Genomic DNA, 18,096 nt, shown 5'->3' with positions numbered 1-18,096 from the left:
TTAAACAAGTCTGTCTGTGCATATTAGCCGCTGCTTGGCGACACCGTCATGTTGTAGACTGTCGGTCTTCTCGTTATCCTGGTCTTGGAATCTATCGCTGACTTCATGCAAGCATATGTCCAGTAACAACCTGGATGGTCCTTTTCTTCTTCAGCCCGGAGGACACGACGTCCATGATTAGTGAAAACAATCTGAAATGTGGACTCGTCAGACCACAGCACACTTTTCCACTTTGCATCAGTCCATCTCAGATGAGCTCTGGTCCAGAGAAGTCTGCAGTGTTTCTGGATGTTGTTGATATATGTCTTTCTTTTTGCATGGTAGAGTCTTAACTTGCAGCGACAAACTGTGTTTACTGACAACGGATTTCCAAAATTTTAGAAATTTAAATGTATAACAATTTCGATAAACAATTAATAATCTGTCATTTATCTCGTAAAATGCACCAGAAGGCACCGTCTGGAAGGATTAGCTTCACCAAATGTCCATCAACTCAGAAACAAGCATCATTTGTTTATTCTTTCACAGACTTTATGAAAATGTGGCCAAAATTTGCACTGAATGTGGATGTAAACACAACATTTTACCAGTAGTGTTCATTCTGGCAGCTGATTTTGATTAGTTTGATACTATACTGTTGATTTAGTCACATTTCAGCTGTTTGATTTAGTCCTGTAGTTCCTCCTGTGTTTACCGTCAGTACACTCTGGATTGCTTGGCCGTGTGTTGACTGTTTTGGCGTCTACTTCAGAGCCACCGAGACAAATGACTGTACCGTCGCTGCACTCCAGATATGAAGTGATTCTGGCTCCTCACAGCTTGGAAACACACACCGCAGTTCAATCCGTCCTGACGTGCAAACGGATGCTAAATCACCACCCTTGTATTTAGCATTTTGATGAGCCCCGTATCTTTAATCAGGCCTGCGTTCCACAGGCAGAAACACTGGCTGAAATAGAGCAGCAGCCGTGTGGAGGCCGACGCACTCTAAATCTGACAAATGAGGCCTCCGCGACTTCACTGCCTCCATAAACCTGCCATTCACGCCTAATCTACAGAGCCATCGACGCGTGCAATATTACCTTGCATAATTGACAGCCCACACATTAAGCCAATGTCATAGAAATCATTTTAATTTTCTCAGAGAGGAGGTTGGAGGTTGTCGCCAAATCTTAATTGTTCCTTTGGTTTGACGCCCAAACGTCCAGGAAGATTAAGACGTGTTACTGGGCGCCGTCAGGACACAGAAGCCATGTTTGTGTCGCGACTGTGTCTCACCTCGTCCGTATGTGGGCTGCACATGCTGTTGGCTCAGTGTGCCAACCTGCCTGAAAATCCACTCTGTATGTTTACTCTGGTGTCTGCAGAGGCCTGCGGATGATGAAACACACCCTCTGGGAGCCACGCTGGAGGCCCTGGCTCTCTTTCTGATGCTGCTTCACTTAATATTGAAGTAATACTGTCACATTAGCAGAGCTGCAGCATTTCTGCTCAGATGTTTCTGTCAGATGCTACAGGCTTTTTATTATCTGCTCCCACATCATTACAAATGAGGCGACGGCTGACCTTCATTCACTTTATACAACACAAAGTGAATTTAAAGATGGCATTAATGCTAACAGAGTTGGTGGGAAGACATAAAGAGAGAGCACAAGGATTCAGGTTTGTTCTAGACGCTGTGAACTGAAGCAAAGACGTTTCTACTTGAGCTGGAAAGCTCTAAACTTCAGGATTCATAAGTTGCATAATATCACAATGTACACAGACAGAAAGTACAGACAAGGGAAAACAAAAACTAATGGAGTTCCTGTCTGAGCTGCCAGAAACATCCACACACACACACACACACACACACACACACACACACAGAGGATTTGTCTTTGCGGTAAATGTTCAGCTTTGTATATTTGCTGTTTTTGGCATGAAAGCACAGGCTGGACAAAAAAACACATCAGATGAAAATTGTTTTGTGCAAAGAAGTATATAACTGAAGGGAAATACACATCAAGATTCATCAAGATGACAAAATTTACTGTGAGACATAAGTTTGTCAGTCTTCAGAGATTCTGCCGCACCATTTATACCAGCCTGTCCTCGCCAGAAAAACAGGTGCCTGAGTCGTCTGGGGAAGCAGCTTATTACCAGGGTTGGGTGTCTGGATTTTAACAATTCTGATTCTGATCATTAATTTTGGTTCTTGATTCCAATCCTTTGAGTGTCCTGAGGCGTTCGTCATAGCAGTGTTGTGTGAAATGCAAATTACCATGAATAAATACCAGCGGAAACACTGAACTAGTCAGGCAACTTAGCAATTAGGTAAGGTAGTAGGTTAATCAGAAATTATGCTATAATCTCAATTTGTTGCAGTTCATGGTCTAAACAAACACAAGACTTTCAAACAGGAGACCGACGTTAGAGTCCTGTATAAAACCAAAGGTCAACACTGAGTTACATAAAGTTTGAAGTTACGTAAGTTTTGTTACTTATGTGACTTCCGTCAGGTAATTTATGTCACTTACATCATGTGAAATACATACATACATATTTTACCCAAACTACAATCTTTTCCTAAACCTAACCAAGTAGTTAAACATGTCTAAACTTCACAATGTTAGCCTGTAGTTATATGCAGCGTAGGTTCATTATTTTGGGCTTTTTTTTTAGGGTTTTTACATTACTTTGTGGCTTCCCAGGAGTAGTCAATATGTATTCAAATTTAAATTTTGGTCCAAGTATGTTTTGGCATCAAATTGCTATTTTCCTGACCCTTCTAAAAACTTTTTCCCATGCGACATGACATAGGTTTCTGTGCGATAACACCCTCGACAGGAGGCAGCGTATCACCAGAAAATGAACAATTTAACTATGTAGCCTGCTGATCCATGGTAGAAGCACAGAGAGCAAGGAAAGAGGGCTTAATCAACAAAATCAGAGCAAGTAAACATAATCAGACGGGCAAAACGCTCTGCTGCTGAAATGCTTCTGAAACGCTGCTGGTGTAAATCGAAGTCGCGTGCATGACGGAGCAAAACTGCGGCACAGACGTGACGCGGCGCAGGTGCGCCTGGTGTAAATTACAGGTTACAGTCAGAGTTTTAAAAGGTCTCAACAGACATAAAAGCATTTGCCTGCTGAAGAAAAGTACAAGTGATGGTATTCTGCGGCCGACCCTGACCTTTGACCCCCGACCTCACAGTGGAGGAGGTGGCAGGAAATGAGGTGTCACGTTCTTACAGCAGAATCACCCTGAGAAGAATCTGAACTACAGAAAAGAGACATCAAAGCGGTGGATCAATCAGACGTTCACACCTGTGGTCGGACGGCGTTAAGATTTACATTTCGAGGGTGAACTTGATCTGAGGCTTTGCCTGTGTAAGATTAGCTCTGTTTGAAGTGCAAACATCAGTGTCTCATGGCGCTGCAGGGAGACGGCGGCGAATTCAAGGACGACGGGGTGTCAGCAGCACGTGCACCTGAGGGCCTGCAGGCTACAACACACCTGTAGAGCCGCAAGATCACCTTACTGTGAGTCACCGCGGCACCCGCTCACCGCTGATCACACACATGTAGAGGCTGATGTATATCCTCAGTTTCCATGAACACAGATGGCTTCAGATGTCAACGAGAAGCAGTTTTGTGGGTTTTCAGGTTTCCCGTGTCTCCTTTTTATTTTACACGACATGACAGTTCCCTGAGATGTCTCCTTTCCTCACCGCAGTGGCAGCTCCAAGAAACAAGAGCTTTCTTAACTCCTACACAAGCTGCCAAAATGATGGATTTAAAAAACATCTTTGCAAATTTTGCAGCTGAGTGGTGATTTCCTGGCTGTAGGCAACAGCTATCCTAACAAGTGAAAGAAAGAAATCTATCAATATTCAATTTATTCATCGATAAACACAAATTACACTGCTTCTGTCCTGATCAGCCAATAGCTATTACAAAATATCCAACACAAGTACCCACAATATTATAAATGACCAAAATAATAAGCCTCCATTGCTTTAAAGTCTTAAAAAGCAAATCTGATTCTCAGTTGTGCTCTGTGGTAAATATTCACAGTCAAATAGAAGCGTTACCTGGTCCTGAGAAGAAAAACACCAAAGTTAACATGTGAAACATGACATGTTTAATTATGTTTAAGTATATAATGTTATGTATTCCAGAATGTATTATTTATTATGTGAAATGATCATATCATCATTCATATGTGAACTTGTATTCCTCATTCTGTGTGACAAACAAAAGAATCTCACCTCATCAGTGTCCATTAGGAGCCTTTTTTGGAGATTTCAACATCACATGAATTTCATCAGCAGATGGAGTTTGCTCAGTTGTCATGGAAACTTTTCAGACAGAATGCACAAGGCGTACTTTAAGTGCTCAGAAAGAAAAGGGAAGTTTGAACATCCTCAGTTCCATGAAGTCTGGGTAAACTCCATTTGCCATGAAGCTTTTGTGATGTGATAAAAAGACATGGCTGCTAAATGCACTTTAAGATCCCCATCGCAGATGCACACATTTTCAGTATTTCTCCCAATAAACTCAATAATAATTTAATTACTACTTAATACCTGATTGGTTTTGTTGTCTGTACATTTTGTTGTCATATTACACCATAAAAAAGAGCATTCAAACAGTCTAATTCTGTTTTTCCTGTGTTGGCACTTTATGTTTACTAAAGCAGACTGATTATGTCTAAAATGATCATCCTTTAAGTAGTCACAAGCCATAAAGTTGATTTATTGGCTCTAAGGCAAAACACATCCTTGTCTTTTGGGGACTTTCCGTGTACTGCAAGTATTCCCAACCCTGTTGACCTAAAACTAAGTCTAAATAAAATGCCAACACTCAGCAGTCGGTGCAGGATAGACGTTCAGCACCGCCACACAATGCGGGCGTTTGCAGCAGAGTGCACGGTGCTCCAGTTGGAAACAAATCAAATAATATTGTGGCCGCAAGAAAGAACATTTTGCTGTTCGGGGTGCATACTGTACTAGTTACATTACTCTGTCTGCCACCATCTAAGCGTGTTATCAATACGGAGTCAGACAATGGATGCTACATTACAAACTGAAAGTATCTGCTGAAGCACAGAGTCACAGAAGTCAGAGTTCAAATGTAGCGCTGTAGGCTAATCCCAGAATGCCGTGAGGCTGCTCGACAGCTGGACATGACTACAGACAGAAATTTTTCCGTCGTGGAGTGCACGCAAACATAAAAGTGAGTATTCTGTTGTTCAATATATTACTATGATGGCGCTAAACTTGCCTAAACTAAGGTTAACGTGGCTAAACCAAACTAGCCTTGACAAGGAGCTAACATTACACCAGTAAAGCGTTACTTTACAACTCATCTGTAGTCATCAGTTGTTGTGGTCAGTGTGGGGGATGTTTGATAGACCTTCAACTAATAATGAACCAACCTTCTAAGCATTTGTAATGCTTAGCGTGCTCTACTGTTTCAGACATGGAGCGTTGACACTCATATGTTTTCTTGTATAATTTCCAGCATAATCTGTAACACCAGCGTTTGTCATGACAGGGGAAAATTTTCATACTGTGGCATCCTTATCATCCACAGTAGCAATCACAGCTAATGCTAACTACCCAGTTCTCTTCTTGTTTTGTTTATTCCAAATAATTCTGACTCGGCGGATACAGATCGGGTGTATGCCTGCCCTTCATCACCTATTTCTTGGGTTGTGGCAGAATTTGCTATCTGTGTTTTCAAAGACCCTCGTCGCTACAGGAAGCAACAAAAACAACAAGCTAGCAAGCCACATGCAGAAAATGGCAAATTACTACCTTTTTCATTTTCGTCCCCCCACTCCTCAATGCTTTACAGGGGCAGCATCCAAATAGCAATTTGAAGCCACAGACTGAATATTACATTGATTGAAATCCTCTTTAAAATATAGTCTATGGTTGAAGTGTGTTGCTTCACTCTGCACCCTCCTCTCTAGGCTTGGGGAAGCTCTGCAGGAGCCCTGCAGGAGCCCTGCAGGAGCCCTGCAGGAGCTCTGCAGGAGCTCTGCAGGAGCTCTGCAGGATGCGCTCAGCATGGTAAATTGGCAATAACAAGTGACGTTGAGTCCTCCACTGTACGTTGATCAGCTGTTTATAACTGCTGATGTAAAGTTATGCCTGTTATCCTGAAAACAAAAGTCCACTGCTCTTAGAAATACACACTCTGGACTTCACAAGTGGCTCTCCTACTACCTGCCAGATCCCATTCAAATATTGATCTATTTAACCATTTTAAACATCTACTCCTTCTGAAAGATTATTAATGATTTATTAAGACTCATAAACAGACAATTTTAACTCTAATTAACATGACAAGGGCAAACAAAGGCAGTTATTCTTGCCCTGAATAGAAATTTTGAAGGAGGACAAAGAGGCAGCGTTGATGTCAGAGAAGCAAGTATTTCAAGTTAACATGTTTCCTTGATCTCTGATGACACATCATGGAGATTTGATGATTTGTTACAGATTTCTCCTTTAAATATTCATTCAAGCGAATCTAATCGCAGAAACTCAATCTACAAACCTTCAGTGGAATGACATCCAACAACAACAACAACAAACGCCTCCACAGACAGTTTGACATCTACAGACACGCCGCTGACAGACAGCTGTGGTTTCACCCAAAGAGCACCTTGACTTTACGCCGTGTTTTATCCTCGAGGCTTAATTAAACTCCAAGAAGCACAGCGGATTTAGAAAGTCCACATCCAGCCAGTTGACAAACACCTTTTATGGCCTCATGAAAGACAATTAAAAGCGTCTGTCACCCTGTGGCGCTGCAGATAATTGGTTTGCCAAAACTGATCGGTGGATAACTCCCTCTCAGCTGGAGATGAGCGACTCCGAAAAGAAAGTGAACGGACATCAGTGAGAAACACTCCGTAGGTTGATCCAATCTGGCCTTGAAAAATATAATCTGTCAAACACACTCTGTCCTGGCATTTCGTTTTTGGGACGCTCGTACTCAAAATGAGCAAGCAGGTGGTCAGAATGTTCTTCATAACCTGAAAGAGCACCTTGATTTTACAAACTGTTTCATGCCTGAGGCTCATTTAAAACTCCAAGAACCAACCGACGAGGCAAACATTTCAAATTAATCTCTTTTTCAAAAAGCTTGACATCTCATTATAGGTTTCTGGAAAACTATTTTAGCTTGGATACTTGATTTATCTTACAGATTCATGAACAATGACTTTGAAATGAACACTATTGGAGTTAGTTTTGATGTAGAACTGAAGACATTAAAGGTCCAGTGTGTAAGATTTACTGGGATCCACTGGCACAATACAGCAAAAATGGAATGTGATATTTAAAAGTATGTTTTCATTTGTGTATAATCACCTAAAAATAAGAATCATTGTGTTTTTGCTACGTTAGAATGGCTAGAATCGGCTCCTCATCCATGGAGGCTGCCTGTTGAATGGCCATGTTCCTACAGTTGCCCAGAACAGACAAACCAAACACTGCCTCAAGCTGCTGCTGAAAGCAAGAAGAGGTATTTGCAACCTGCAAAGTCCCCACTAGATGCCTCTAAATCACAGTGGTCCATAACATTTTGGTATGATCAATCAAACAAGCAGGGAAAAAAAGGACAAAAGGCAAAATTTGCACTGATTATCTTAAAACAGAGTCAGTCTACAGCCCTGCTAGCAGTTCTGCTCTGCTAGCATCAACTTTGTTTGATGATTCTCAGTGTCCTCTCAGCCCGTCTGTCCCACTGCGCTCCTAAAAGTTTGAGCTGTCAGAAACAGCAGAAAGACCTCACACATGCATGAGCCACATCCATGATTGGTCACGTAATATCTTTAATGCATTTGATTGGTGTTATTTAGTGTGTTCACTGTGGGGTGCATTAAATCACTCAATGATTCAGGTAGCTGTGTCCTTTTTTTTGAAGTATGCCGAGGTACAACAATCCTTACTTTAATTTATAATGATGTCATCCTCATAGATAATAAAAAGTACTCCATACATGCAAACTTTGACTATGATATCTGGACTTTTGTCATGAAGTGAGAGTACAGGGAGGATCTGACATGAACAAATGAGTAAGTCAGAGAAACCAACTTCAACTTCTCAAAGGAAACAGTTTTCATGAAGTACAAAAGCATCAAAAACTGTATGCAATAATCTCAGAAACGGCCACCGCCGCACGTCCTCATGTTTATTAAAGGAACATAAGTGTCATCAATCAGCACCATCTGCATGGAAATAATTAAAACTGCCTGATATGTAAAAACCTGGAGGTGGCTACGTTTCTGTGCCAAAAACATGATTAATGTTGTTCCTGCTGCTGTCTGCTGTGTTTTGAATAAGTTGATATTTTGGTAATTTTTTTTTTTTGCACAAAGCATGAAGAACATTCTGTCATTTATCATCTGTTTCTTTCTGCTTCATTACGAGGAATAAAACGCTTGTTAAACAGCGTCAAAACACACACGGCTTCACCCAGAATTCAACATCCTCATCCTGGTACGTTACTTAAATTTGTACTGATTGGAAAGAAAATAAAAAACAAAGTTTTAGTCCTGTGTTCAATCAACAAGTTGCTTTTTAGTTTGATAAAGTGTTTCCACAGTTTAAAGACAGGATTTACTGAATCAATCAAACACCAATAACAGTATTTTTGTACATAAACAGTCAAACGTTTACTTAATAATTTGACAAAATGAAATATTTTCAAAGCTTTTTGTCAAACTAATCTTTCCAAGGTCTAAAGTGAACTTTCAAGCCAGAATCATGAATAAGTATTGCAGTAAATACAAAATACCTTAAATATTGCTGATAAAGAAGTTATATTTTATCTATTTATTGACTCTTCTCAATGCTTTCAAGTATTTATTGGTTTTCAAAGTATTTTATTCTTAAAATATTATTGTTCAGTGTCACAAGTTCAATATAGAGACGGAAAGGCAAATAACAGAACAGCTACAGTAACAGGAAGTTCAGGAAGTTACATCACTTCACTGTAATGCTGCCTTAAAACCAGGAAAAGATACTTATGTCATGTGACAATATAATAATATCCCAAAAATCTAAGACTAATTTAATTTCATTTAACATATCTTGTCCAGCCACATTACTGGACTGTAATCATTGATGCATTAATATGTTCTTCACCTCAGATTAATTAATTACAGGGTGGGTTCTATACGATAACTGACAGACATGTCGGTGACATCACTGGTCTTCGCTGCTCTGATTGGTTGCAGGTATCTCTAATTGTCAGCTGGTCTGTCCAGCACAACACCTTCAACTCCAGACTAAATATGGATCATGATTCTGTTACTGCTGTGCCAATTTCACACCTAAAATGTTTTCAGAAACATATTTTAGTGGCTGCTCAGCTGTAAAATGAGAAAGATTGTGATCAGGTAGCCGCCATTTTGAGTCCTGCTTGAAAATTTGAAGGGAATTTGTGTGGTGGTTGTTGCTCTGATTGGGTTGTGGGTCTGTTCACAAGAAGCATTTTGGTCTGTCAATCAGTCCGGCAGAGTAAACATACTTAGTTACTTTCCACTAGGGCTGCATGTTATGATGAAAAAAAAAGTCATACTGCGACTCTTTTGACTGAAATTGTGATTGCTGTGCAATGCAGTTACTGGATCATTTCTGCATTACAATTTTCATTCTTATGGGAAATGGGCAACGATCATCTCTGCAGCTCCACAGTATTTTACTGTAATGCTGTTTTCTCCCACATTTTTCTTTTTTCACAAAATTGAAATGTAGTTCTGGTTCTGCAATTTGGATTCTGCACTCGGCCATATTGTGATTTTACTGCGATTGTGATTATTTGTGCAGCCCTGCTTTCCACCACTTATTATTTGTGAGACAGGCTGAATAACAAAGACTTTTACATCCTGCACAACCACGACCCAAAACTCCACTTTAACCCTGACATGTTGTGGAAACGCGCTCCACCAGCTCGTCACTATTCTCCTCCATGTTCCAGCCTCCTCACAGGAGGATTACTGAGGAGCTGATGTTGTTCTCATCATCAGCTGCCCTGGATGAGAGCTTCAGCCGAGTGTAAACTGTAAACAGTGTCGACAGAACATCAATATTCATCTGCAGCTCTGTTAATGTCAGCGCTTCTCTTGAAATCTTAATCACGCCTGTTACAGGATATTTGTCGTGCATGCGAGTTTCCTTCCGCTAGACTTCGCGACGCAGGGGGTGACGAACACGTCCGAGCCAGTGAGCGTGCTCCATCAGCCGAGGCAGAAAGCGTTCTGAAAGGATCTCCCGGGAGGCTGGTGTTTAAAAGCCGCACAGAGGAGCAAATTATACAGAATGATTTCATTTATCTTGGCGAGGGCGAGCGCACTCCGTCCTGACTGTCCCGACTAAAACTGCTGGACTGTTTGAGAGCATGTCAGTGTGAACAGAATAAAAACTGCTCATGAGTAACGGCGTCCTGTTCTGTCGAGAAACAGCTGACTGTTATTAATTAGAAACCATCTCCGCTGTCATTTCAGGTGACATTACAGCAAAAAAACGAAGAGTTTTGTTTACGACTTCTTTCACTTCATAACTCCACACACTGTACCTGCCGGCCTTCATCCAGGCACTCTGCCAACAGCTGCCTTTTTATTACTGAGAGTAAAGCAGTGGAGCAGTGGAGCTGCTGATGTATCTACTGGAGTAAAACATCAATGTTATTGGAGTCTGTGCTTGTTTTAAGCATCACCTATTTTGTGCTCGCTCTTCTGTCCAATAAACAAGTTCCTTGTGGGTCATGTGACGTGTCTAGATCACCAGAATGGCTTAAGATTTCCAGCATGTCACTTAGCAAACACGCCAACATCAGCTAACGTTGTCAATTCAGCGGGAAGCTGTCTGCCACAGTTTTTGAATGAATGGAGAAAAATGAATTTGCAGCTGGAACATCTGGTTACTAACCGGCTGGTAGGAGAGAAGAGTGGACCTGCTTGGAGACGTTCCAGTGTGGGAAGGTTTATTTGAGCTTAAATAACAAATGTAAACCACAGAGAGAGAACATACTGTATGTTCCTCCACAAAACTATGTCCCAAATAAAAAAGCTCTGTACCACAAAATTACACATCTGGAACATGTGGAGGACAGAGCTGCACCAAGTGACAAACTCATGTGAAGAAACTGTACAAGTGACTCTAATGTCAGAGACTCAGACTCATTGATCTCATTTGTTCTCAGAGCGTTTCGCAGACAATCGACACGAGAGCCAGACAGAACGTCAATAACCGACTGTTTCCGACTAAAGATGACGTCTGTCATCGCAGTGGGACAGCTCATCGATGATTGTTTGTCTGTGTTGCGCTGCTGGTGTGCGCATGAAGCTGACGTCAACATGTTTCAGTCTCTGACTGACAGAACTGCTCTGAACTCAGGAAACACCTCTTTGATTCAAACAAACTTTGACAACAAGCCAGAAACAAAATATTTAGTGCACTTCCTCTTAAAATGCTGCTGGGAGTCTTAAAATAAATGGACATGTGTCTGGGCATCAAAGCTGCCATTCCTCTGGTGGCCAGTAGAGCTGCACTTGTCCACTGCACTTGTCCAAAAACTATCAGTCGGCATATTTTTATGTACTTTTTGAAACTGCAGGAGAGCAAGTGGGAAACTGCTGGTGCTGCTCATAGAATAAATTCTTAATCTGGCAGTAAATGTACAGTTCATGTCACCGTGTGCCAGTTAATAAACGCTGCAGGTTCTCAAGACCAAGAAAAGTCTTGTCTGTTATTTTCCATCCTCTGGAAAAGTGACAGCGTTAGCATTAAAATAAGCTGAGCCGGAAGAGCTAATGCTAAGCTAATGCTAGCACTAGCAGTGTACCTTTATCTGCACATTGGCTACACAGGTTTTGTAATCCAGCTTTGAACTGCAGTGTCTTTTTGGAGACTTGACGATAAATCCAACACACAAAGTCATCTGTAGTTATTTATCCATATTTTGTGTGGAAAACAGTTATTGTTATTGTTATTGTTGTTAGCATGTTGTTAGACGCCCACTGGCAGTCCTAGGGTTGAGGCTGTCGACCAATCAGAGGCTGTGTTTCTGACTTCTGTGTGACAGAACTGATTCATAGATGTCTTAATACATCGACGCCGTGATCTCAACATGAGATTAATCTTTAAAAATAAAATTTGTGGTACCCTGCTGAAGGCAATGTCCAAATTGCAGAACCACAAACAAATCGCAATTTTTGAAAAATGAGTGAGAAACATCAGTATAATGAGGTGCTGTGGTGCTGCATAGACAACCTGGCCTAAAAATCTTCTAATAAATGCCACATCATCTCGATTTTAATCATTTTTTATTTGTTGAACACGAAAATTGTGATGCAAAACTGATCATTTCCACTAATTGTGCCACGCAATTAATCACCAAATTACTTTTTTATCAAATTGTGCAGCCCTACTCTTCTGCTGCCCCAAATACTCAATCGAGCACCAAATGACTATTAATCCGCCGCTGAAAATAGTCCCCAACAAATGCACAATTTCCTCCTGTTTGCAGCTGTTTGAGGATATTATTCAGCCTTTTTTAGCATGAGACTATGTTTGTGAGCTGTTTTTAAGTTTTCAGGAGGAATTTATAAGCCACAGACAGGAATTCATTCAGTATTGAGCGAGAGGGACAGTTGGTTTGGTCTTCATATTGGATTTGTTGACATTAATAAAAATCTAGAATAACAGCAGCCTCAATCCTTTAAGTTAGCTATTGGTTGCTGCTTGCATGTAACCTTCACTCATAGTGCCATGTTCGGAAAAAGAGAGAAAGCTGGCAGCGAGCGAATTCATAGCTGATGTCAGAAAGGCTGCAACCATCCCCTCCACACACTATGTTTTACAGTACAGTCATAATACCAGTGAATAATGGAGTGCTATAAATGCTTGATGCTTCTCCAGGGCTGTGTTTTCCCTTCAAACCCTGAACACAGCAGCCTGCTGCTTCCAACAAAGTGCCACAAGCCATTTTGTTCCGTTTCTCCTGCAACAGTAAAAGCCTTCCTTTCTTCTGTTTTTCTGAGCAACAACAGTCCTGAAAGCAGCGCAGTCAATTATCTGGTATCAAGACTCAGTGCAGTGCAACAAGGTGGAGTGTGTGAATTCGACTTTCTGAGCTCAGAATCAAGGTGTTTGGTTTGGTTAGTGACTTGGAACATTTTCATTTGCCTCTGCAGAATATTTGCATTGTGCTCCAGCGTGTCGGAGAGCAGAGATCAGCGTGGCGGTGCGCTCATCTGCGAGGAAAATGCTCCATTTCTCAACGCAAACAATGTGAGCAGCACAGGAGAAGGTGATTCAGTGGTTCATTAATAAAACATGACTGAGGCGGGTTATTCCAGACACTCCAGAGTGACAGCCAACGCTCATTTACATGACTGCTGTTTTTATCTTTTAAATATTTCATAAAAGCTAAAGAGGAGTAACAGTATAACACACTAATGAATTTATGAATATTAGATATTAACACAGGATGCAAACATTATGCAAATGGAGTTAACTATAATCCCTGTCAGAATATAATGTAATAATATAATATTAAAGAGACAGGCCTGTAAAAGCTCACACCCGTCATGGACACACAGCTCATTGGTATTTTCTGGGAATATCAGGACCTGATGTGCAGTGAACATTTAATATTTTAAATGGAAACATAGTAGTTTTTGTCCTACTTATTGTCCTTAAATTTAACAATTTTTGTCCATGAACAATTAAGACATGCATAATTGAACGAATAAAACATTTATCATTTGCAAACAGAATTTGTTCTTTCTACTCTGAGCATTTCCACATTCCTCATTCGGTATCTTGTATTTTTTCCCCTGTTAAAAGCATTTTGGGGGAGATTTTCCTGACTCTTTTAAGGGTTTACAGGACACATTGTACATTGCAAGTGATTGTAAAACCATCTGAAATTCAAATTGTGATTTGGGGCAAAACAAATAAAATTTGACTTGACTTGACATTCCTTTATCTTCATTTTAAACACTGTGCAGCTCTTTTCACTAAGTGACAGACAAATGACTTATTTTGTCTTTCTTCTGCTACTTGTTGCTGTTGAAGTTGTCAAGACTAAAGATACTTCCATTCTTTTTCGATGCAACTGTTTAAAATTATGCAATATTTGTTTATTACATTATCATTATTAAGAAACGATGGAAGTTCAAGACCTCAGTTTAGGTCAGTCTTTACTGTCCCCCCTGAAATGTGGCTTGCAGCACAACCAGACTTTATCTGTACTAGTATTTTGTCCTTGTTACCAATATTTATTGATTTTGCAACAATATTGCAGAGGTGACTATTGGTGCTTTCACAAAATATGAGCACAATTAGATTTTTAATAAATAAAGGCAAATACGAGAACAGCTAAAACAATCTGGTAAATTGAAAGAATGACATCAATTTACTGTAATCCAGCTTTTAAAAAGGAAAAGACAACACTTCTGCCACATCACGATATAACACAATCTAAGACTATATGATATAAGCACACTGAAACTGTGAACTTGCACTGGTATTTTTTTATAATTAATAACTATACATATATATATGAGAAGAACTACCAGTCTTACGTACAATGCAGCTTCGAAAACTCAGAAATTCTAAAAATAAAAACTATGTTCTGTATAAAAATGTAAAATGTCAGATATATCAATACAGAGCTGTGCAAGGCTAATATCTGGCTGATAATATCAGCTGATATCAACTGATATATATCTGTCTGACTGTAGATATCAACATATTGCTCAGCTGAGCTGTTTTGAGTGTCGAGCAAAAGACGTACTGAGAATCATTTTTTATACTCGTATCAAAGTTTAAGGTCCAGGTGTTGTGACAGCTCTAGTTGCTGTAGAATGTAAAGCATGTTGAGTGTATTTGTAATAAAATGTGATGTATAATTCAAAGCGCCTTTCATAACAAGCAGCCTAAATCCCCGAAGACGCTGAATTTTAAAATATCACAGAATACAAGAAAAGATATTTTTCTCAGCAGAGGAAGTTGAAACCAGATTCATTTTTACTGTTTTTAAGCGACAAACAATTTCAGAAAATGATTAATTGTCACCAAAACTGTCAAAAAAGGTTATTGATTCTCATCCAGTAAACTTTGATCCATACAAAGTCACCATCGAGGAACATATGGATATGGACCCACAGCATGAACACAGTGATGATATATGCAATAAATATACATTCAAGCACAGCTGCAATATCATAATAACCTCCCTACAGACATATATATTGATACGACAGGAGATTAAAATACCTCCTATAGGTCCCAACACTCATGTTATATTGATTTTTTAGCGTCATGCGGGAATGTGAATGTGATTTCTGTCATCTTTCACTCAGCTGAAAACTAATGAAGGGGCACAAACAGTCCACGAGACATTTGATCGCATATTAAAGCCGCTATAATTAGACTCGTCTGATACCTGATGAGATGCAAAGGTCACTACAAACTCTGAGCAGCACGGAGGCACTGGAGTCACGGTGGGAATATTATTATTATTATAGGAGAGCACGATAAAGACAACACCGTGTAGGGATATTAGGGTAGACTGGGGACTGGTGCAACAGGGAACGGGGACCGCAACTAGTCTTAGTTCACTCAGAAACAAATGCACGTTTTATTGAAGTTTGTAGCTTTGCAAGATGTTCAGTTTTCCTGTCTCACATTGAAATACAGAGGGATTGAAAAGCATCACTGACTGGAGGTAAACCTGTGCAGGAGTTAATTACTGAAATTGAATTTAATGTATTTTTAATATGTTGCAACTGTCCCCTTATCGTGTTTCAACTGTCACCAGAGATGGGGTCAGCTGCAACACACGCACACACACACACACACACACACATATATATGTATATATATATATATATATATATATATATATATATATACATATATATATATATATATATATATATATATATATATATATATATATACATATATATATATATATATATATATATATATATATATATGTATATATGATTTCTCACGCAGCATTATTTACAGAAGCTGCAGGCTGATGTGTCATAGATGTTATGATGCTTTTCTCTACTATGAAAGGGTCACCAAGGCTCAGTCAGAAATAAAAGGTTATTTTCTCCTTCCAGTTAGGATCTAAAACACATATAGACACATGCACATCTCCACACAAAGATGGATTTTGTGTGAATACAGTTGAAGCAATCCTCAGTCTGCTCTGCCTGTGTGTAAAACTCTTTAAGTGGTCTGAGTAATAAGCAGATAAATCTAAGTTAAATATATATGGTTTGGCCCAAATGGTCTCTGAGTAACTGAGAGAAATGCAAAAAGTGTTGCAACCATCCCCAGTCTCCCCTACAGCACTGATTTCTCATGCAGCATTATTTACTGGTGCTGCAGGCTGATGTGTCGACATTATATAAAGGTTATGGTGCTTTTCTCCGCTCTGAAAGTGGTTGTTGTAAAGGGTGCATGGAGCGCACACCCTCAACAGACGCATCACCACAGCAGAGCCACGCACAGCCACGCACAGCCACGCAGCAGCAGCAGCAGCAGCAGCGGTTCTCTTACCTGTGCAGTCCTTCCCTTTGCCTTTGCACTCTCCGCTCTGTGGGTAATAAGACGCCCGAGCCTCCGGCAGGTAGAGCAGCACAGACAGCAGGCAGGCGGACACCAGGTACGGGACAACCCCGCCGGGACACCTCCCAGGGCCTGACACCATGATGCTGATGATGAGGATGGTCCAACCTCCAGACAGCCGGCTCACAAAACCACTCGCCTCTCGGTTCAGGTGAAAAAAACAAAACAATTTAGCGCAGTTAATCCCGGTGAAGACGCGAAGGAAACCAGCCCGGCTGCCTCACGTTGTGTCCCGCTGGAAGCAGAGCTCCACCGGCCGGAGAGCAGAAGGAGCGCAGGAGTCTGCGGTGAAGATGGAGGAATGTGCGGAGAGATCCTCGCCTGATTCCGCGTTCAGGAAGCCTCGGAGGCGGTCCGGTCTGTCCACAGAGAGAGCAGCATTCTCCCGATCCGTCCTCCCCCCGCGCACCGAAGCTCCGCGTCAGATTTATCTAACACAGCTTGTATCGCACACGCAGCTCTCCCTCCCCACCACCTCCTGACTCCCGGTCACACTGATGATCACGCCGCTCCGGCTGTGTTTTTCCGCGCGGTAATGAAGCGGAGCGGAGACGCGGCGCCGTAAAGAGAGCAGCAGCTGCAGCCACAACAAAGAGATCCGGACTGAGACTGAGGAGGAGAGGACAGACAGCCTGGTCACGTGAGAGGATGCAACACTCCCCTCCACCTCCACGCCCCTAACGCACGCGCACATGCACGCACTCACACCTTAAATACAAATGAAGCCCCACAGAATGCAGACAGACCATCAAGTGTTTTTAGACACAAAATCACATCACTGTTGTTCCACCAAACAAGAGTCACAGGGACAGTTCAGACATTTTCTGCAATTTTGACCTCTGTGACTCTGATACCGATAGCTGTCTTACACATGAGACCCCCCCTTTCTGAAATCCTTGAGATGTTTTCTGACTGGACCACAAGAAAGACTGGAGGAAACATGCCACACCTATTAGTGTTCTTTGTGCCAAGATCACTTTGTAATCTGGGACAAATGCCAAGCACAATGCCACCAATTTAAAAAAAAAACATTATGGAAGAACAGAAAGCTGAATATGTATTATTTAAAGAAATTTCATTAATTAATATAACTACAGAACTTACAAGGACAGTCCACCTCCAAACATTTTCCTCTGGCCTGCAGCGCTATTTATCCATCTTGATTTTTTAAATAATATTTTTGGGTGTTAGTTGTTCAGTTTTGAGGAAATCAGCTGTCCAGTATAATGGGACCAAATGGCACTTGGCTTGTGGAGCACAAAGCACCAAAAAAATATGTAGGAACTGCTGTCTTTCTACTAGAAATCCAGTAGATTCAACTGTAGAAAGAAAAAGTAGTAAAAATGCAGATTATTAGCAGGATTACAATTTTAGAATATATTTTAAAATAAAGAATGATATGCTACCATGTACAGTGCAAACATGTAACACTTAAATC

At 40.8% G+C, this 18,096-nt stretch overlaps 1 protein-coding gene across 1 annotated transcript in view; it reads right to left on the bottom strand.

Annotated features, from left to right (window-relative positions):
* Positions 1–17,688, bottom strand: part of tmeff1a (transmembrane protein with EGF-like and two follistatin-like domains 1a) — a 115,676-nt gene extending 97,988 nt beyond the window's left edge. Inside the window, exon 1 of the mRNA XM_084732123.1 lies at positions 16,590–17,688. Within this exon, the coding sequence (XP_084588249.1) occupies positions 16,590–16,740 (151 nt within the window). The 5' untranslated portion in view covers positions 16,741–17,688. The remainder of the gene's footprint in view (positions 1–16,589) is intronic.
* Between the last annotated feature and the right edge of the window lie 408 nt (positions 17,689–18,096).

This window comes from Lutjanus erythropterus, chromosome 12 (assembly GCF_056507025.1).
Source record: "Lutjanus erythropterus isolate fLutEry1 chromosome 12, fLutEry1.hap2, whole genome shotgun sequence".
Lineage (NCBI taxonomy): Eukaryota > Metazoa > Chordata > Actinopteri > Lutjaniformes > Lutjanidae > Lutjanus > Lutjanus erythropterus.
The sequence above is the reverse complement of the archived record's forward strand: the minus strand, read 5'-3'. Positions and strand labels throughout refer to the sequence as shown.